Below are 17,344 nucleotides of genomic sequence, written 5' to 3' on the forward strand. Positions count from 1 at the left end.
GGGGTGACCAATGCGCAGGACTGTACCAATTTTCTGATGTCAATGCAACAGGTCATATTACTGGCAGTATTATGACCAACAAAATTATCCTAATAGATAACACTTGAAAAGAAAATCGCGTAAAATGCTATGGTGATAAATTAAACCATTAGGCCTATTATCATATCCGCCCAAATGGTCTGCGCCAGGAGTTGGATCCGCCCTGAAATCTGTTCTTTGGACTCCTGATTCTACGGAGTCATATCAATCGCGGATGTTTCGTGTTACATGTCGATAAATAAGTGCAATTTTTCAAGTCTTCCAGGAGTGCTATGGGCCTGAGCACGTGTCCACTTTGCCCATGCATTAATCCGTCTATGACCTGAGCCCGTTGGCTACAATGACTTTCATTACAGAAACAGGTCTGATTTTAATGCAGTTTCATCTGAGGTCAAAAAGAGCACAGCCATCTATTGTTTTTCAACTCTATCCCTTGTTTGCTAAGATTGGATTCTCTGAATATTTTCATGTAGCTACTGTAGATGATGAATTCCCCAAATAATTAGCAATTTCATGTTAAGAGGCATTGATGATGTAATTCATCATTTGTCCACACAGCAGTGCTCGAATTACGTGGGAGCCAGAGGGAGCCGAGCTCCCATAGAGTGAGGACTGGCCCTCATTAAAGCAACAAAGTCAAAAACCTGAGGGGGTCTCTCATATCTGAAGGTGTCTGGCATTGCAATTTAATCTTAAACAACCGCTCATTATCCATCCCTGTGCGATCTCTTACCATTAAAGACGTTAAATAAAAATATAGGCTACTACGGGAGATCTACCCTACGCTCTTGAACGCAGCATGACACTTCACCACCACACCACTAGACTATATGAGCAAACCGTATACGATCGTTTTGACAGCACTCGCAAATCTGAAGTCGCCCTGCTTTGATGCGAGTGTTTTGTCTATTTACATAGGCGTTCATTGGGCTAGCCTAAATGGTTTGATATGTGCTGAAAAGTCCAGTTTGCTGTTGAACTTGCGCTTCACCTCTTCCATGTTGATTGACAAAGTCATAAATTATGGCCCATAATGCAGCCTACAATGATTGTGTTGTCTGATCTGTAGCTATCCTCTGCCATTCAGAGTTCCAGAAAGTTCCCAGATATTTTAGAACACCTGTTAGCAATCTCATCATGTCGGAATATTCAGTGGCTACCCGACAACATCTCAGTGCAAACTCCAAAATTGTCCGTCTATTAATTTTCCACGGTTCAACAATAAACATAGTTTGGCTGCAATGGCTTATAATTTCTGCCAGTTAGTGCTTTTTCCCTGTGTATAAGTTATACTACATGCATTATTGTGTTTGACACTGAGGATAGCCCATCTGAGACGGTGGTCTGGTTCAAATGAGTTACGTTGTGAAATTGAGAATGGCAGACTAAATCGTTTAGTCTATTTCTTTGTATTGTGAAATTGAAATTAAATATGGACTATTACAATCAATATGTTGAAATTAATTAAAAGCAATCCATTTCTATGAAAAATCTGTCTGTTGTGTGCGTTGTGTCAAGGTAAAGCCTAGGCCTACCGTGCGCATATTGTACGCCTAGGCTATTTCATCGCCTTGTTAGGCTATTCACGGGGTGTGCCAACTTTTTATGAGATAGAGAGACCCCCTTAAAGACAAAAAGATAATTCGAACCCTGATTGAAAATGAATGACTTCCTGTATCTTCCGTTGAAAATGAATGACTTCCTGTATCTTTTGCAGCTCAAGTCGGTGGCGGTGTACGTACAGTTAAAGAAAACAACTGAAATGGCAAAGGCTTCAAGGAAACATCTTAATGTTTATTTCAAGGTACTTCCTGAATACTTTAAAAGCGAACACACCAAGGAGTTGTCATGTTTATTTAATGGCATATGACATTAAATGTTCAGAAAAGGGTTTTTACATTAAAAGTCATGAAAATAAAAGCAAAATAAATAAAACCTTTTAAAACCTTACACTCCTCATACCTGAGAAAGTCATGAAGCGCGAGTATGTGTGTGTGAGTTGCTGTTGAGCTTGGATATGATACAAGTGTGCTTGTGTGTTATCTGAGGTATACGGGCAGGCCGTAGGCGACAGGCGCGGCTCCGATCATGTGTGTGAGGCGTGTGTTTGTGCGTGCGGCAGGCAGGTGAGCAAGCAGAGAGGAGCCCGGGCCCCCAGAAAGCCACGAGCGCAGCAGCGCCACCGTCAGGCGGTCAATGTCACGGTCCGTCACATCCCACAGGTTCCCTAAAACCAGAGGACTAACACACACACACAAAATACAAAATGATATTAGTGGTATGCCAGAGTTTGGAGAAAGAACACCAGTGCCACAGTAATCTAATACTTGAGTGTGTGTTGGAAGTGTGTGTGTAGAATACTTGAGTGTGTGAGTGTGTGTTGGAAGCAGTGTTGGGCATGTTACTTTAAAAAAGTAATTAGTTATAGTTACTATTTACTTGAGTTAGTAACTGAGTTACAGCATTATAAAAGTTAACTAGTTACCAGGGAAAGTATATTGCGTTACATTTTTATGTAACCCCCCCCTTTTAATGGAACTTTAAATTCAACTGTTGGCTAGGTTATGTTCAATCAAGCTTGGCTGCTTTAAATTCAACTATCAAGACCGGCATTGTTGGCCACTAGTTTTGTAGAAGTGTTTGACGATGAGAGGTTGTCTTCCTGTTTTAATATTTTCCTGTTAAATATCCTGTATTTTAATACGCTCATAACCCTAGCCCTGTCACCGGACCTGTGTCATCTCTGTAGACATATTGTCCTGTTTCTACCCTTAGTGAAACAAATGATTTCAATGCATCCTTTTACTTGTTTGAAGGTGACCTTAGAGTGATATGAGCCTATTTAAGATAACGGTTTTGTTGTTGTTTCGACGCCAATCTGTAAGCTAAGTCACGTTAAACCTAGCGTCACATCTAGTGTAGTTAGTGCAGCAGTTTTGTATCACGTTAGACCTAGCGTCACATCTAGTTTAGTTAGTGCAGCAGTTTTGTAGTCACGTTAGACCTAGCGTCAGATCTAGTTTAGTTAGTGCAGCAGTTTTGTAGTCACGTTAGACCTAGCGTCACATCTAGTTTAGCTAGTGCAGCAGTTTTGTAGTGACGTTAGACCTAGCGTCACATCTAGTTTAGTTAGTGCATCAGTGTTGTAGTCTGAATTAATCCTGTTAGCAGAGGGATAGCAACAGTAAGACTAATGTTTACATTTTCCCAAGATCATGTGTTATTTGGTCGTAGGCTGTGTGTGTGTGTTTGTGTGTGAACACCCGCCCGACTCTGCCTCTGAAATTTTACTCTACCTTAGCCAAAGAAATTCACTCAAAGCACTTCAACTCATGTGGCTGAGAGAGCTTGGTTGGACGAGAACAGCTTCAATAGGCTTATTAGGCTATAGTAACGCAGCTCCAGTGAGCTTATAAGGCTATAGTAACGTCGCTCTGATGAGCTTATTAGGCTATAGTAACGCAGCTTATAAGGTTATAGTAACGTCGCTCTGATGAGCTTATTAGGCTATAGTAACGCAGCTCCAATGAGCTTATAGTAACGCAGCTCCAATGAGCTTATAAGGCTATAGTAACGTCGCTCTGATGAGCTTATTAGGCTATGGTAACACAGCTCCAATGAGCTTATTAGGCTATAGTAACGTCGCTCTGATGAGCTTATTAGGCTATAGCAGTGTTACTCATTGCGCGGCTCGCGAGCGACATGCGGCTCGTCAAGCTAGACTAATGTTTACATTTTCCCAAGATCATGTGTTATTTGGTTGTAGGCTGTGTGTGTGTGTTGCTAACTGTTGCTGCACTAACTAAACTAGATGTGACGCTAGGTCTAACAAAAGTTGGAGAAAGTCAGATGCGTGTGTGTGTGTGTGTGTGTATGTGTGTGTGTGTTTTGACGTGTGATGAAATAAGAAAATAAATAAAAGGTCTGAGTGAGCGTGTGTGTGTGTGTGCGTGCGTGTGTTACCAGCCGGCGCTGATGTAGTTGAGCACGATCCCTGTCCCCTCCTGCAGTCCGTTAACGCTCAGAGCTGCACTACTGCATCCAAACAGCAGGGCGGCGCTGCGCACCTCCCCCTTCAGCAGACGCCCTGAGTCCAGGAACCGCGCTCCGGCACCGTGACCCACGTAACTATGGAAACAGGGGTCATACAGGGGAAGGAGACATACAATGAAAGGGTAAAACACACATAGACTGGACACTAATTAAGCTTTAAAGGGAAACTTGGCAGGATTAGCTATATTTCCCCCTCTTCTGGAGAAATTGTGCATGAAGCTATTTCAAACTGTGGAAGAAGGTCACAATGAAGCACATGGATTTGTTTACAAGCTAGCGAAACGGTTAGCATAAATTCAGCAGAACAATGTGGATTTTACAAGGTAAGAAACACAATTTTCTCTTTTTTCTGGGACGGTAGTCTCAATGTTGCAAGGTTGGTTTTCCGCCTGGGGACGCTAGGGGCAGCGGGGAAAGTCACCATTTTCAACAGAACAGGTCATTCAATCATCCAAATGATTTCTAAATGGGTTTATTATGTTGGAATAGTTGCCAAGTTCCCCTTTAATAAAGTTATGTATTCTTAACGGAGCAATGCTCATTTGAATGAGAAAGCGTTTTTATGCTGTTTAACACCACACCTGTAGATCACCTCGTCAGAACGGGAAGCTTCCCAAAAAAATGTAAGAAATCGGCAGAACATCTATACATTAACTTGTGTCCGGCTGTATGTCATTCTATCACTCTTATCAGGTAAATGTGTTAACATCTCATGAAATATAACAAAATTGTGTACTGGGCAACTCATAATACTTTGTGTGTGTATGTGTGAGTGATCGCCAGGTTCTGTCAGATGCGTCTGTGTGTGTGTGTGTGTATATGTGTGATAGCCAGGTTCTGTCAGTATAAGTAAGTAGGTATATATAGTAAGTATATACTCTTTTGATCCCAATCCGTAAATTAGTGAAACACACTCAGCACACAGTGAACACACAGTGAGGTGAAGCACACACTAATCCCGACGCAGTGACTGGCACACAGTGAACACACAGTTTCCCTGGCACACACTAATCCCGACGCAACAGCGGCGCTCGAGGAGCAGTGAGGGGTTAGGTGCCTTGCTCAAGGGCACTTCAGCCATTCCTACTGGTCGGGGTTCAAACCGGCAACCCTCTGGTTACAAGTCCGAAGCGCTAACCAGTAGGCCACTGCTGCCCCAGATGCGTGTGTGTGTGTGTGTGTGTGTGTGTGTGTGTGAGTAAGCGCCAGGTTCTGTCAGATGCGCGTGTGTGTGTGTGTGTGTGTGTGTGAGTAAGCGCCAGGTTCTGTCAGATGCGCGTGTGTGTGTGTGTGTGTGTGTGTGTGTGTGTGTGTGTATATATATATATATATATATATATATATATATATATATATATATATATATATATATATATATATATATATATGTGTGTGTGTGTGTGTGTGTGTGTGAGCGCCAGGTTCTGTCAGACGCTTGTACGGTGCTGTCTGATGAGAGTTAGCCGGCTAGCGGCTAAAGCAGCCAAAGTGCCTATAAGCGGTGCTATGGGGGCGTGTGCTAAACTGTGCCTTTGTGCCTCTGTTCATGTTGCACATCACTTATCATGGCATTTTGAGTCTGTTAGAAGGCACAAAGGCACAGTTTAGCACATGCTTTTTTTCTTCACTTTTTTCCGACCGATGGTATTCTGAACATGAACATGAACAATTGAGCTCCGCGTTAAAATGGCTGGTGTTTTCCTTTAACCCAAACCCCCACTAGCTTTATGGGCCTTAGATGAGAGTGAGCATTAGATTTTCTCAGATGTGTGAATGTGTGTGTGTGTGTGAGAGAATGAGTGAGTGCATTAGGTTTTCTCAGATGTGTGAGTACGTGTCTGTAAGAGTGAGTGAGCTTCAAGTCCTCCAAGATGTGTACATGAGTATGTGTGTATGTGTGTGTGTAGTGTTGCACGGTGTATCGATACTAAAAAGGTATCACGATGTCTTCACGCAAAAAACGATATGATTTCCGACGTTTTTAGAATCGATACTTTATTAAAATAATAACTTTCTGTGTCTGTGTGAACTGCTGCTCTCACTGCTCCTTGCACGCATCTAGGCAAGTGGGCGTGTCAAGCAGGCAGCTCTGAGTGAGTGAGTGTCAACATAGTTCTTTGCCGACAGTCCTCGGCCTGGTGGATAAAACAAAAGGTGATGTGAAATCTGGAACTATTTCAGATATATCGCGAATAGTGAAGGCAAGCCATCAGGTACACAGAGGCCCGTTTATAAAATATGTTTCAAAGTCATTTAAAAGCAGCAGGCTACGCATGGAACTTGGCTAAACACCTCGCAGACATATCCCAACATTTTTAAAGAGTTCAAACAATGACAGGTTAAATATGCTATAGAAAACACAACTACATGGTTAGTGCCAAGTTCTTCTCTTCTGTTTTAGTCTAAGTGAAACAAGTATGGTTCTCTGGGATAAAGCGAACCTTCCTTTATCAATTAATTTTGACGAGACATAACGAGCTGTAATCATAGGGTGCTAACGTGGTTAAAGCGCAATGTTCACGCCAGAATAACATTACCAACACTACCAAACAATCTATTTCATGTTCGGTCAGTACTACTGGTAATATTTGTCATGGCATGTAGACTGCAATTTGTTCAATAATTATTGCCCAGATGTAGGATAGGCTACCCGAAATGCTACCCCACAGCATATATTACCACCAAAGCGTGTTACCTAATAATAATAGCGGCTTATTGTTACGTGGTAGTCTATCAAAAAATAGGCGTAATGTAGGAATGCACACAGATATATTGCAACAGGTAATGGTGTAGGCCTATCTGACGAAGACCTGAGTGGTTGAACGTCAGACTTGTACACTGGCACAAAGAATATCTTCACATGTTTCTTTGCAACTGTCAAAGAAATCCCATGAACAAAGGCCTAGGGTAGCCTATACTGTACATCAGATGGCCTAAAGATTTGCATGCAGTAATTTCAACACTGACCTTGATCTAGCCCTAGTTTGGATTTAAAGCTACTTTATTGCCAAAACACAACACAATGTAAATTAACTTTAACAAACAATAAGGACTTAATCCTAGGCCTACTATTTTACTTAATAATTATGTAGGAATTTTTAGAAGTTTAGAACCCAGAATTGACCTGCACACTACAAAAGTGCACCGAATTCAACACAAATGACTCAATACACTTGGAGGAGGTATGAGTCCTTTCTTTTCGAGATATCTTAGGATTTCGCCGTAGTATCGTTTCAGTATCGAGCATCGCGATATTTATGGCAAGTATCGTATCGAAGTCATAATTTTGGTATCGTGACAACACTATGTGTTTGTGTGTGCCACGTTCTCCAAGATGTGTACATGTGTGTGTGTGAGCCATGTGTGTGCATGAGTGACTCACATATAAAGGTCCTTGGTTGCCATGGCTTCCTGTAATTTTCCTGGATCAGGGGCGGAGCCACACACACCCTGCCACACCTCCTCGCTAAGGAAGGAGGACAACCAGATGCACAAACGCACGCACGCACACAGTCACGTTACAACAATAACAGAATTACATCACAGGGATACACAAATCCACACACATACTTAGAAGAGTAGAGATGTAGAGATATTTACAAGTGTGTAGAGATATTTAGGAGAGTGTAGAGTACCAAAGGTAACAAATGCAGTCTTAATCAACAGCAGGCTTATTTGCTTGTGGACCATATTTCCAATTTGAGTTCCCACACACACATATGAAGTGGCAGACCATATATCAGTTTAGTTAGTTAGCATCAAAGAACATTTGACATCTTTTCAAAATACTATTCCCGCTGGGCATCAGCAACATCTTTAGTTTTGCAGTAGCTACAGGCTTAGGGCAATTCCACGCAAAACTGTCACATCTATAACGCCAACACAATGCCATGGTATTTAGTTGCCGTTATGGACGTGAGTGGAAGTATGGACTTGCGTGGAGTTGCCCCTTACTGTACTGAAAAAATGTGTGTGTGTGTGTGTTACGTGCTAAACTACTCTTTGAAGTACTGCTGTGTATCTGGAAGGTGTGTAAGCATATCTCTGTGTGCGTGTGTGTGTGTTTGTGCGTGCGTGTGCACATTGCCTGGTAAATCACTCTTTGAAGCGCTGCTGTGTATCTGGGAGGTGTGTAATCATCTGTGTGTGTGTGTGTGTGTGTGTGTGTGTGTGTACCTGCTAAACCACTCTTCAAAGCGCTGCTGTGTATCTGGGAGGTTTCCATCTGGATTCAGAACATAGAACACCTGCTGAGGGTCCACACCCTGTACCAACACACACTCAGCATCCAACTACAAACACACACACAGTACACACACACACACACACACAAAACACACACACACACACACACACACACACACACAAAACAAACAGCATTAACATGACAGAAGGTATGAGAATCCATTTGCCTTTGTAATTTCTGCAGTCGGGCATGAGAGGCATGCATGTGTGAGCGCACCTTCTGAAGGTAGGCATGTCCCAGGACTGCTTGTAGAGATGGCATGCGTGTGACTGTGCGAGGCCTGAGGCAAGGGATGCTCTCCCATGGCAGCTTCTGGAGGTACTGAAATGATAAAACAAGGGCACCATTTAGGACACTCATGGTAAGGGTACTCAGGGTAGGGGAACTATTAAGAACACTCAGGGCAAGGGCAACTTTTAGGACACTCAGGGTAAGGGTACCATTAAGGACATTTAAAGGAGCAGGGAAACTTCTACGTCGAATTGACGGCGTACCCCTGCAGACCCCTCTGCGCGATTGTAACACACTGAACCTGTCACAAAGATGCCAAAAATATATAATGGATGCAACTGCATTTATAGGGTAGGCCTACATGACGGGCCGCAAATAGGCTAAATAACTTCTCGGTTATCGAAAAAAATCTCGGACGTCACCGGCCCACATGTGGACCGCCCCACCGGGCATTTTCCCGGTTTTACAGATTGCCAGTCCGAGCCTGTGTGTGTGTGGTTACCTTGTCCAAGATGAGCACCGTGTGTCCTTCTGGCTCCACCCGCTTCTGTAGTTTGGCTGTCGCCTTCTGGAGATTTAGACACGCCTCCGGATCAAGCCCCGCCCCCTCAGCCAGACTCTGCAGGTCAGAGTGGGAGAGCAGAGGAGCTGCCGAGAGCACAACCTGCAACACACACGCAGTCTCAGATTTAAATAACACATACACAAACTTATACACAAACTTACACACAAACAAGAGCCTACACTGAAACGGCCAAGACACAGATGCAGACACACTCACCTGCAATGACACACAGTCTCAGATTTAAATAACACATACACAAACAAGAGCATCCACTCAAATAGCTAAGGCACAGATGCAGACACACTCACCTGCAGCATGTGTGTTGTGATGGAGCAGGAGGGTGGGAGGGGCATCAGGTGGGCAAGCTGCTCTGAGAGGGCAGGGTCAGAGGCCAAGGGTAGGAGCAAGCATAGCCACACCCCCAGACATTCCTGCATGTGCTCCAGCAGCCTCTGAGAGAGAGAGAGAGATGAGCCGTTTTAGTTAGAGGAGCAACATTGACAGGGAGAGGACACGTCTTTATGCCGCATCGTGTGTCTAAAAACGAGGTGAAACATTGCCGGCCTGGTACTTCATACCGCGAGTGTTTACATACAAGCTGGCATGTTGAGGAGCCAGGAGGCAAATAGCAAAATGAAGCGCGCGCGTGTGTGTGTGTGTGTGAGAGAGAGAGTGTGTGTCTGAGCCAGGACCAAATAGCAACATGAAGAATGTGTGTCTGTGTGTGAGAGAGTGTGTGTGTCTTGGAAGTTTTGGATCACGTTAGTCAAGGAGAGTAACGTTGCTAGATAAGTCAAATGTAGGCTACAGTTAAGTGATGTTGGGTAAAATGCAGAGAACAAATTCCTCACAGGACAACCCCCTTCCTCCATAGTGCCCTATTGAGACATTATTATGGGGTGTGTTTTAACCGACTGATGAAAATCAATTCACCGGGGGTGAAAATGCCTCTGCATTTAATTGGATAGACTTAACCAATCAGAGCAACTGAATAGCTTACAGTGAGCTGTATGAAGAACACTCAAACCTTCCTTCTTCTCCACAAATGCCTTACATTGTTTTCTGGTTGTTTTCTTTTAAGTTATTGAGCTGTCAATATCTTGTACAACACCTGATAGCGAAATCTAAGACCATGAAATAAAGAAACGTAGCAGAAAAACGTAGCAGGGTACGCTGTTTGGAAAAGCAGATATTTCCCCTCCTTTTTAAAAAATAATTCCGTTCACACCGATGCCAAAAAAACAGCTGGGGAAAGGTGTCACCAACCCCTCGAGCAAACAGGTGGCCAATCAGATGTTATGCTGCCATGATTTCTCCTGGACCATGAGGCTACCCAAAAACAAATTTAAAATTGGATTAATGCAGCCCGAGTGTATGTGTGTGTAAGTGTGTCTGTGTGTGTACCTGCATGCGTGAGTCAAGGCTCCTCCTTCCCTCCCACCACTGGTTCTTCTCTGAGACGCCATTTAGTTGCTTCTGCTGCTCCAAAATGGCCTCCAACTCAGCCACACACACACTCACAGAGTTCTGCTTGCATGCACACACATGCGCACACACACACACACGTTCGCACGCACAAACACACACAAAAAAAACATGTCATTGCAGAAATGGACATTGTTGTGGGATAACCAAATAGAACAAAACCATATACTATACAAAAAAGTCATTTTATTCAGTCATCCAGATCAAATTTAAAGCCTGACCCTACAACTCCAGACATTTGGCATTTGGATACCACCGTTTGAGTTAAAAATTAATATTGGCTGATATAATACAACCTCTGGCAAAAATTATGGAATCACCACTCATAAATTTGTTTGTTTATGTCTTGGTGTCGCGGGTACGCTGGCGACTACGCCGCTCTGTCCGGCATCTTTTGTCTTTTGTGTCAATGTCTTGTGTGGAGCGCTTTGGGTTGCACTCTGTGCATGTGAAATGCCAATACAAATAAACGGACTTGACTGCTATATGAAGGGCACTTCAGCCGTTCCTACTGGTCGGGGTTCGAACCGGCAACCCTCCGGTTACAAGTCTAAAGCGCTAACCAGTAGGCCACGGCTGCCCCAACTGTCTTGTTTTCTTCAGGCAATCATCTTTATGGTTATGGGATTTGGCAGATGCTTTTGTCCAAAGTTTTATATGTGATAAGGTGTAAAAAAAAAGTACTATGATGTAGGTTTGTGATTAGGGTTAGGATTTTGTGATTCCATTTTTTTTCTCTACATGATCTGTAAAATAAATTGCCTTAAATTACAAAAAACAAAATTGGCATTTTTTTTAGCTAGGTTTCACAATGCCAGAATGTTCATCTGTTACAAAAAAAAAACAAAACAAAAAAACAGCTGAATGAACATCTTCCAAGAGTGGTGATTCCATTTCTTTAGCCAGGGGTTGTATATAATTAATATTGGCTGATATAATATATTAGCCTAGAAATCTAGACGCGCCCCTAGCGGCAGCAAATTACATTTGCTGCCAGGGCTAGTCTAGCAACTCTCCGTTGGCTTGTGAGCTCCAGAAATTGAAACTTAATCAGGACATTGAAATCGTGTATAGAGTCGTTTGGTGGGCTTAACATAATGATTGATGGCAAAGTTGCAACGGTTTGGCTTGATTTCCCTGCTACTTGAAAACAAATATCCTATTGCGTCCTATTACGTGCAGTGGGAATTTGAAAGACAACTGATTATCCTGCCCCTCACACTGAGCACTGCGAACGGTGAGTGCCCAGACCCTACATTTTAATGTGGGTCTGGCTCGCCAGGCTAATAATATATATAATATGATTAACAAGTACGCACGCACCTGTCTTTGGGCAGTGGGTATGCGTATGGTTATGGGGGCAGAGTCTCTCTCCAGACGAGTCAGCAAAAGGGTGTCGATCGTGCCAGGACACGCCTCCACCACCGATAACATGCACACAATCACACCTGCAGAGAGAAACACACCCTTAACAGAACTTACACACACACACCCCTCTAACATGACAGAACACACACACACACACACACACACAGACACAGACACAGACACACACACACACACACACACACCTGACTAGGGTTGGGAACCAAAGTATTATCGAGTAGAATGGGGAATAAGAAAGATTAGGAGCCGGTATTAATAAGCAGATCCAAAAACCGGAATAATTAAAATTATTAAAGGGCCCGCCTATTAATTCATAAACACAATAGCACCTTAATTATTGCAAACAGGGACAAGGAAATATGCACAATTGACCGTTCGCAAAACCCCGCCCATCGAACGCAGATGAGCTAATGCCAGTCCAGTAGCTCCGTGCAGGCAGACATGGCCCGTCAACTTCACCTTACGGCTCCATAGAAATGTATTGGGAGCCTTGATTTTTGTCCGGTTTTATGGGATTTTATAGTGATATGAGTTGAAAAGGACAGTCAAATTACATATGTGGGATTAACACAACACCAATACACAGAAAAACAGAGTTTTCTGTAATTGTGTTAAAATTAGATTAAATTCTCTCATCCAAGATCTCCACTATTTTAAGCAAAGGGTTAACTTACTCCTTAGCAAACCATAACAAAACAGTGCTCCACCACATCTGTGGATTAAGCCACACAGTCAACTCAATGTAAGTAAGATAAATAAGGAAGTTAATTGTTTTTAGCATTGTGTATAAAATGATAGTCACTTGGAGGAGACTTGTAGATAACAGTTATAGTTATAGTATATACAGAGATGGTTGTATATTAAGGATCTTTGGTATATAGTTAGCTAATAACGTGCTAACGTGCTTCGTCACGTCAGAGAAGCATATGGGGCTGTGTACGTACAGTAGTGTACATATATTCACCATAAAATAATAAAGTTGAAGTGGCTCTGCAATGTAGGCTATGTTTCCATTTTTTGGCAGCACCATGTTCCTTACATGACATGGCCCAGTGTCTTTGTAACATGCATGCAAATCTATCTAGCACAGATCCAGCATCAGTGAATCACACTCGCCTCCCGTTTAAGTTTGTCACCCAACAAAGCTAGATATGAATTTTTATACATGTGTCTCCGTGTCATACTGCAGTCTTTCAACGGATTGTAAATTATTGTTAATTAATTTAGGTCTGTGGCTCTCTAAAAGAGCCTCTTGTGCTGTAACCTTTACAGACAGTCTTAACATCTATCATTGAATTTCTAGACAACTCCGGTCTCTGGAGTTTGACGAGCGTTGTAACAATAACTAGGGGGCGTGGCTTTTGCGAACGGTCATGTGTAACCTATTTTGAGATTATAAAGGCCTAGATGTTATTTTAATCCATATGTATTTTTAGTATTTTAATGTATATTTCAGTAGCTCAATACTTGTAAACAAGACAACTCTTGGAATAAAGAACAAAGATATATTCATATTTTATCTAAACAATTTGTATAACATTTGGAATAGAAATGAGAAATCTATAGGAAGCTGAATCGGAATGGGAATTGATCAAATTGAACGATACCCAACCCTACCCCCTAAAATCACAGGACAACACACACACACACCCATAACATCGTGGGACAACATACACACATCCTTAACATTACCAGACAACAGACGCAAACTTGGCAGTGTGTGTGTACCTTTTGGGAGGTCCTGTAGTTGCTGGCTGAACTGGTGTGTGTGTGTTTGGGGTAAAGCGCGGGGTTCTGCAGTCGGGAAAGAGAAGATCTGCTGCAACGTGAGGAGCTTCTGAGTCTCCTTATGAGTCTCCTCCTTGAGACTCAGAGCTTCCAGAGCGTCCGCCACGTCTGGCTGGCACTTCCTCCACTTCCTGTGAACACAGACTGCAGGGTGAGGACAGGCCACAGTGTCATGGGTCTACTGCTGGCTGTTGCAGCTCAACTACAAAAAAGCGTTGCTTGGGGAGTGCCCCAAGCAATGTTCTATGGCAGCCATCTTTTACCCATATATGGAGTGCCCCAAGTAATGTTCAGCTCAGCCTTTTTGGGTTCCAGTAACAACTTTGCACCAGTCTATCGCAGTGTGAGTGTGTTGTGTTTGTGTTGTGTCGCACCAGTCTGTTGCAGTGTGCGTGTGTGTTGTGTTTGTATTGTGTGAGTGTGTGTTGTGTTTGTATTGTGTGAGTGTGTGGTGTGTGGTGTGTTGTGTTTGTATTGTGTGAGTGTGTGGTGTGTTTGTGTTGTGTGTGTGTTGTGTTTGTGTTGTGTCGCACCAGTCTGTCGCAGTGTGAGTGTGTGTTGTGTTTGTGTTGTGTGCGCTTACAAACCTCATGCGTGATGCCAGAAGGCGTGTCATGTGATGTCGTGTGGTAATTCCCAGGGCGTTTGAGTGCATCATCGCCGTGGTGACAGGGTCTTTGTTTCCGTGTGATTGGGCGATGAGGGACGACAGGCGGGAGAAGAGGGAGGGGGGCGGGGCATGCTGCAGGAGGAGCCAAGATGACTGTAGGATAGAGAGGGCGGAGTCTAGAGATAGGTCTACACACACACACACACACACACACACATGAACAAACATGGAAAGTTAGCTATGGCACACACAGTGAACTCTGTGAATCTGTCCTTCAGTAAGGGCAGCCAGGCAGCTACAGTGCTACACTATGGGGGCATGTTCATGAGCAGCTACAGTGCTACACTATGGGGGCATGTACATTAGCAGCTACAGTGCTACACTATGGGGGCAGGTTCATGAGCAGCTATAGCACTACAGTATGGGGGCATGTTCATGGGAACTGCAGCGCTACACTAGGGGGCATGTACATGGGAGCTCACCGACATGAGTGTAGAGCTGTAGCTGCCTGGTTGCGTTAGCTGCTGGCTGTAGCAACTCGAGGTAAAACCGATTGGTTTAGTTTTTTTCCACACTGACAGTACTCGGAGACCTCGAGAAACGGAGATCTATGTGAAACCTCACCAGATTTCCCCTTTAAGTGCGTTTTAAACTCTGGGGCGTTTGCACACCAACACCCTTTAGTGCGTTTTAAACACATGTAAGCAGTGGAGGAGCCGTAAATCGTTAATAGAGGTGACCAAAGAATTTCTCCGGATAGCGTGACTGCGGTTCTGGTAGGGGGACAGTTGGTAAGTGTTCTTAACAGTCTTCTGTAACTCTGGGTTCGCCAATTCGGTTGTTGGTGCTTTGTTTTATGTGTAGAGACCCTAAGCAAGCTACTAACGAGGTTTGGTCCGTTTTGAACAATACTGGTTAAAAAATGCTATTTGGGAAGCGTTTAGCTTTTAGTTAATCCACTGTTTGAGATTTGGGGCTATAGCATATACCAGGCCAAGCTCTGTAGTGGTTGATCGACGAAAAATACTGTCTCCACGGTGGAGATGTGTTTTAATGCAGAAAAACACCCCTGGGTCAATTTTCGCCGGAATTTACACTTTAAGATCACTGAAATGTGGGTAAATTTCATTTCTTATTTACTTCCTAAATAAATAGTATGTGAGATAGGTCCAAACCTGGGATGGGTAAACAATGTGAACCGGACAAACATGGACATGTGAGGAGGCACAATGCCTCATAGATATGGAGGAAAGTGTACCTCAGATATATGGAGCTTATTACAAGGCTCTTCATAATGTTGTATGTAGAATGCTCCATTCACTTGAATGGGCCTTCCCAACATTCGGAGGTCTGATCATTTTCTATAACAGACCATCGCTATGTACAACAGACAGCTGTCAAGGAAAAGGGTTTTGTGCCTCTAATTCACGTCTTTCATAATTTCATATCACGCAAGTTTGGGAAAACTTCGGTTTCCCGGTCAGTTACAGTAGTATGGAAGTTGGGTTGTTTGGTATGTGAGTGGAAATACATTGAACATGCTAACGCATATACGACGCCATCACCCAGATGTAGGTTTCCCAATCACTGGAATGAGACAAAAAACGTCTCCCTACAGTGCTTCATCAGCCTTCAGATACACGTAGGGCCAAAACCTACGGCTTAAAATAATTGTGTAATGACAGAAAGCGGTGTAAACCGTGTGGTGGTTACCTTTTTGGTAGGGTAACTTGTGTCGTGCTTCAGCAATATAGGCGCGCTCACTCACGTACTTTATGAAGTATTTTGGGTGCGAGTTAAAAATTCCAACTTGTGTTGTGCTCTCACATGAAGAGCAGTGAGGTATACTACGAAGCACGTTAGACATATCTAGGCTATCTAGACATATCGAAGCTACACAAAGCCTCGACTCGGGGTATAAGTGAAGTGATATTACAATAGCAGTTATTAGGGGTGGGCATATCGATCCAAATATCGATAGTATCGATACCAACATTGGTATTGGTATCGGATCGATACCAGCGTGATGGGATCGATACTGTAATTTCTGTTCACTTCTAATATGTCTCAATTTGTTCAAAATGCATTGTTCCTGTTTCACCAAGGGCTAGCCTACAGTCATGCAAACACCATTCCTTTCACATATTGCATGCCCGCTTTGCAATGTTTCGTTGCTGAAATATTTGTAAATTATTAACAGTGGAAATCATAAAATCATTAGTGGTCATGATAATGTATTCAAATTTAGCATGTTGATGTTTTATTCACGTCATAAAATGACATACTGTTCTCCCCTACATAAATAAACGGCTTTTAGTTACAAATATCAGTATTGGTATCGCCAATACTGGCCCTATATTTAATTGGTATCGGATCGAAACCAAATTTTACAGTAACGCACACCACTAGCAGTTATGTGATATATTTGTAAAACTAGGCTTTCAGCTCAGATTTGTGTGCGGTGTTGGGATGATGTTGGCCAATCGTGAAACATAGAGACGCACAAGACCGCCTATATTAAAACGATTACTTTTAAAACGATTCCGCATTTATGAGCAATAGTGCAATCTAGATTGCGATCAGTTAGTGTCTAGCCTATAACATCAAATGAATCGATTGTCATCAGATGTTGTATGGTATGCACGTCCATAGTGGCATATTTGCACGCACAACACTGTTAAAGCACCTGCGTGATCCAAAATGTTTGGAGAGGCGGAGCTCCACTTGTAAGATATATGACAAAATCCTACACGTCAGATAACTTTGTTTTTCAAGATAATTTATTGGTCAGTAGGCGGTAGCTTTACACGATTTGAGCTATAACTTAATAACAAGATTTGAGCACATAACCTGCTCCCGACCAGTTTTGGTTGGCAGCATAAGACACCATGGTGATACAAAAATGGCTGTTTTAGCGTCGCTGTGTCACAGCATACCCTGG

General features: G+C 43.0%; 1 protein-coding gene across 1 annotated transcript in view; it reads right to left on the reverse strand.

Annotated features, from left to right (window-relative positions):
* Positions 1-1,845: 1,845 nt before the first annotated feature.
* The window catches only part of espl1 (extra spindle pole bodies like 1, separase), a 57,045-nt gene continuing 41,546 nt past the window's right edge, over positions 1,846-17,344 (reverse strand). Inside the window, exons 23-33 of the mRNA XM_048263729.1 lie at positions 14,381-14,591; positions 13,734-13,924; positions 11,943-12,067; positions 10,539-10,661; positions 9,443-9,586; positions 9,072-9,233; positions 8,555-8,659; positions 8,269-8,384; positions 7,475-7,558; positions 4,003-4,167; positions 1,846-2,280 (exon numbers count right to left, since the gene is read on the reverse strand). Of these exons, the coding sequence (XP_048119686.1) occupies positions 2,079-2,280; positions 4,003-4,167; positions 7,475-7,558; positions 8,269-8,384; positions 8,555-8,659; positions 9,072-9,233; positions 9,443-9,586; positions 10,539-10,661; positions 11,943-12,067; positions 13,734-13,924; positions 14,381-14,591 (1,628 nt within the window). The 3' untranslated portion in view covers positions 1,846-2,078. The remainder of the gene's footprint in view (positions 2,281-4,002; positions 4,168-7,474; positions 7,559-8,268; positions 8,385-8,554; positions 8,660-9,071; positions 9,234-9,442; positions 9,587-10,538; positions 10,662-11,942; positions 12,068-13,733; positions 13,925-14,380; positions 14,592-17,344) is intronic.

Source organism: Alosa alosa, chromosome 14 (assembly GCF_017589495.1).
Source record: "Alosa alosa isolate M-15738 ecotype Scorff River chromosome 14, AALO_Geno_1.1, whole genome shotgun sequence".
NCBI lineage: Eukaryota > Metazoa > Chordata > Actinopteri > Clupeiformes > Clupeidae > Alosa > Alosa alosa.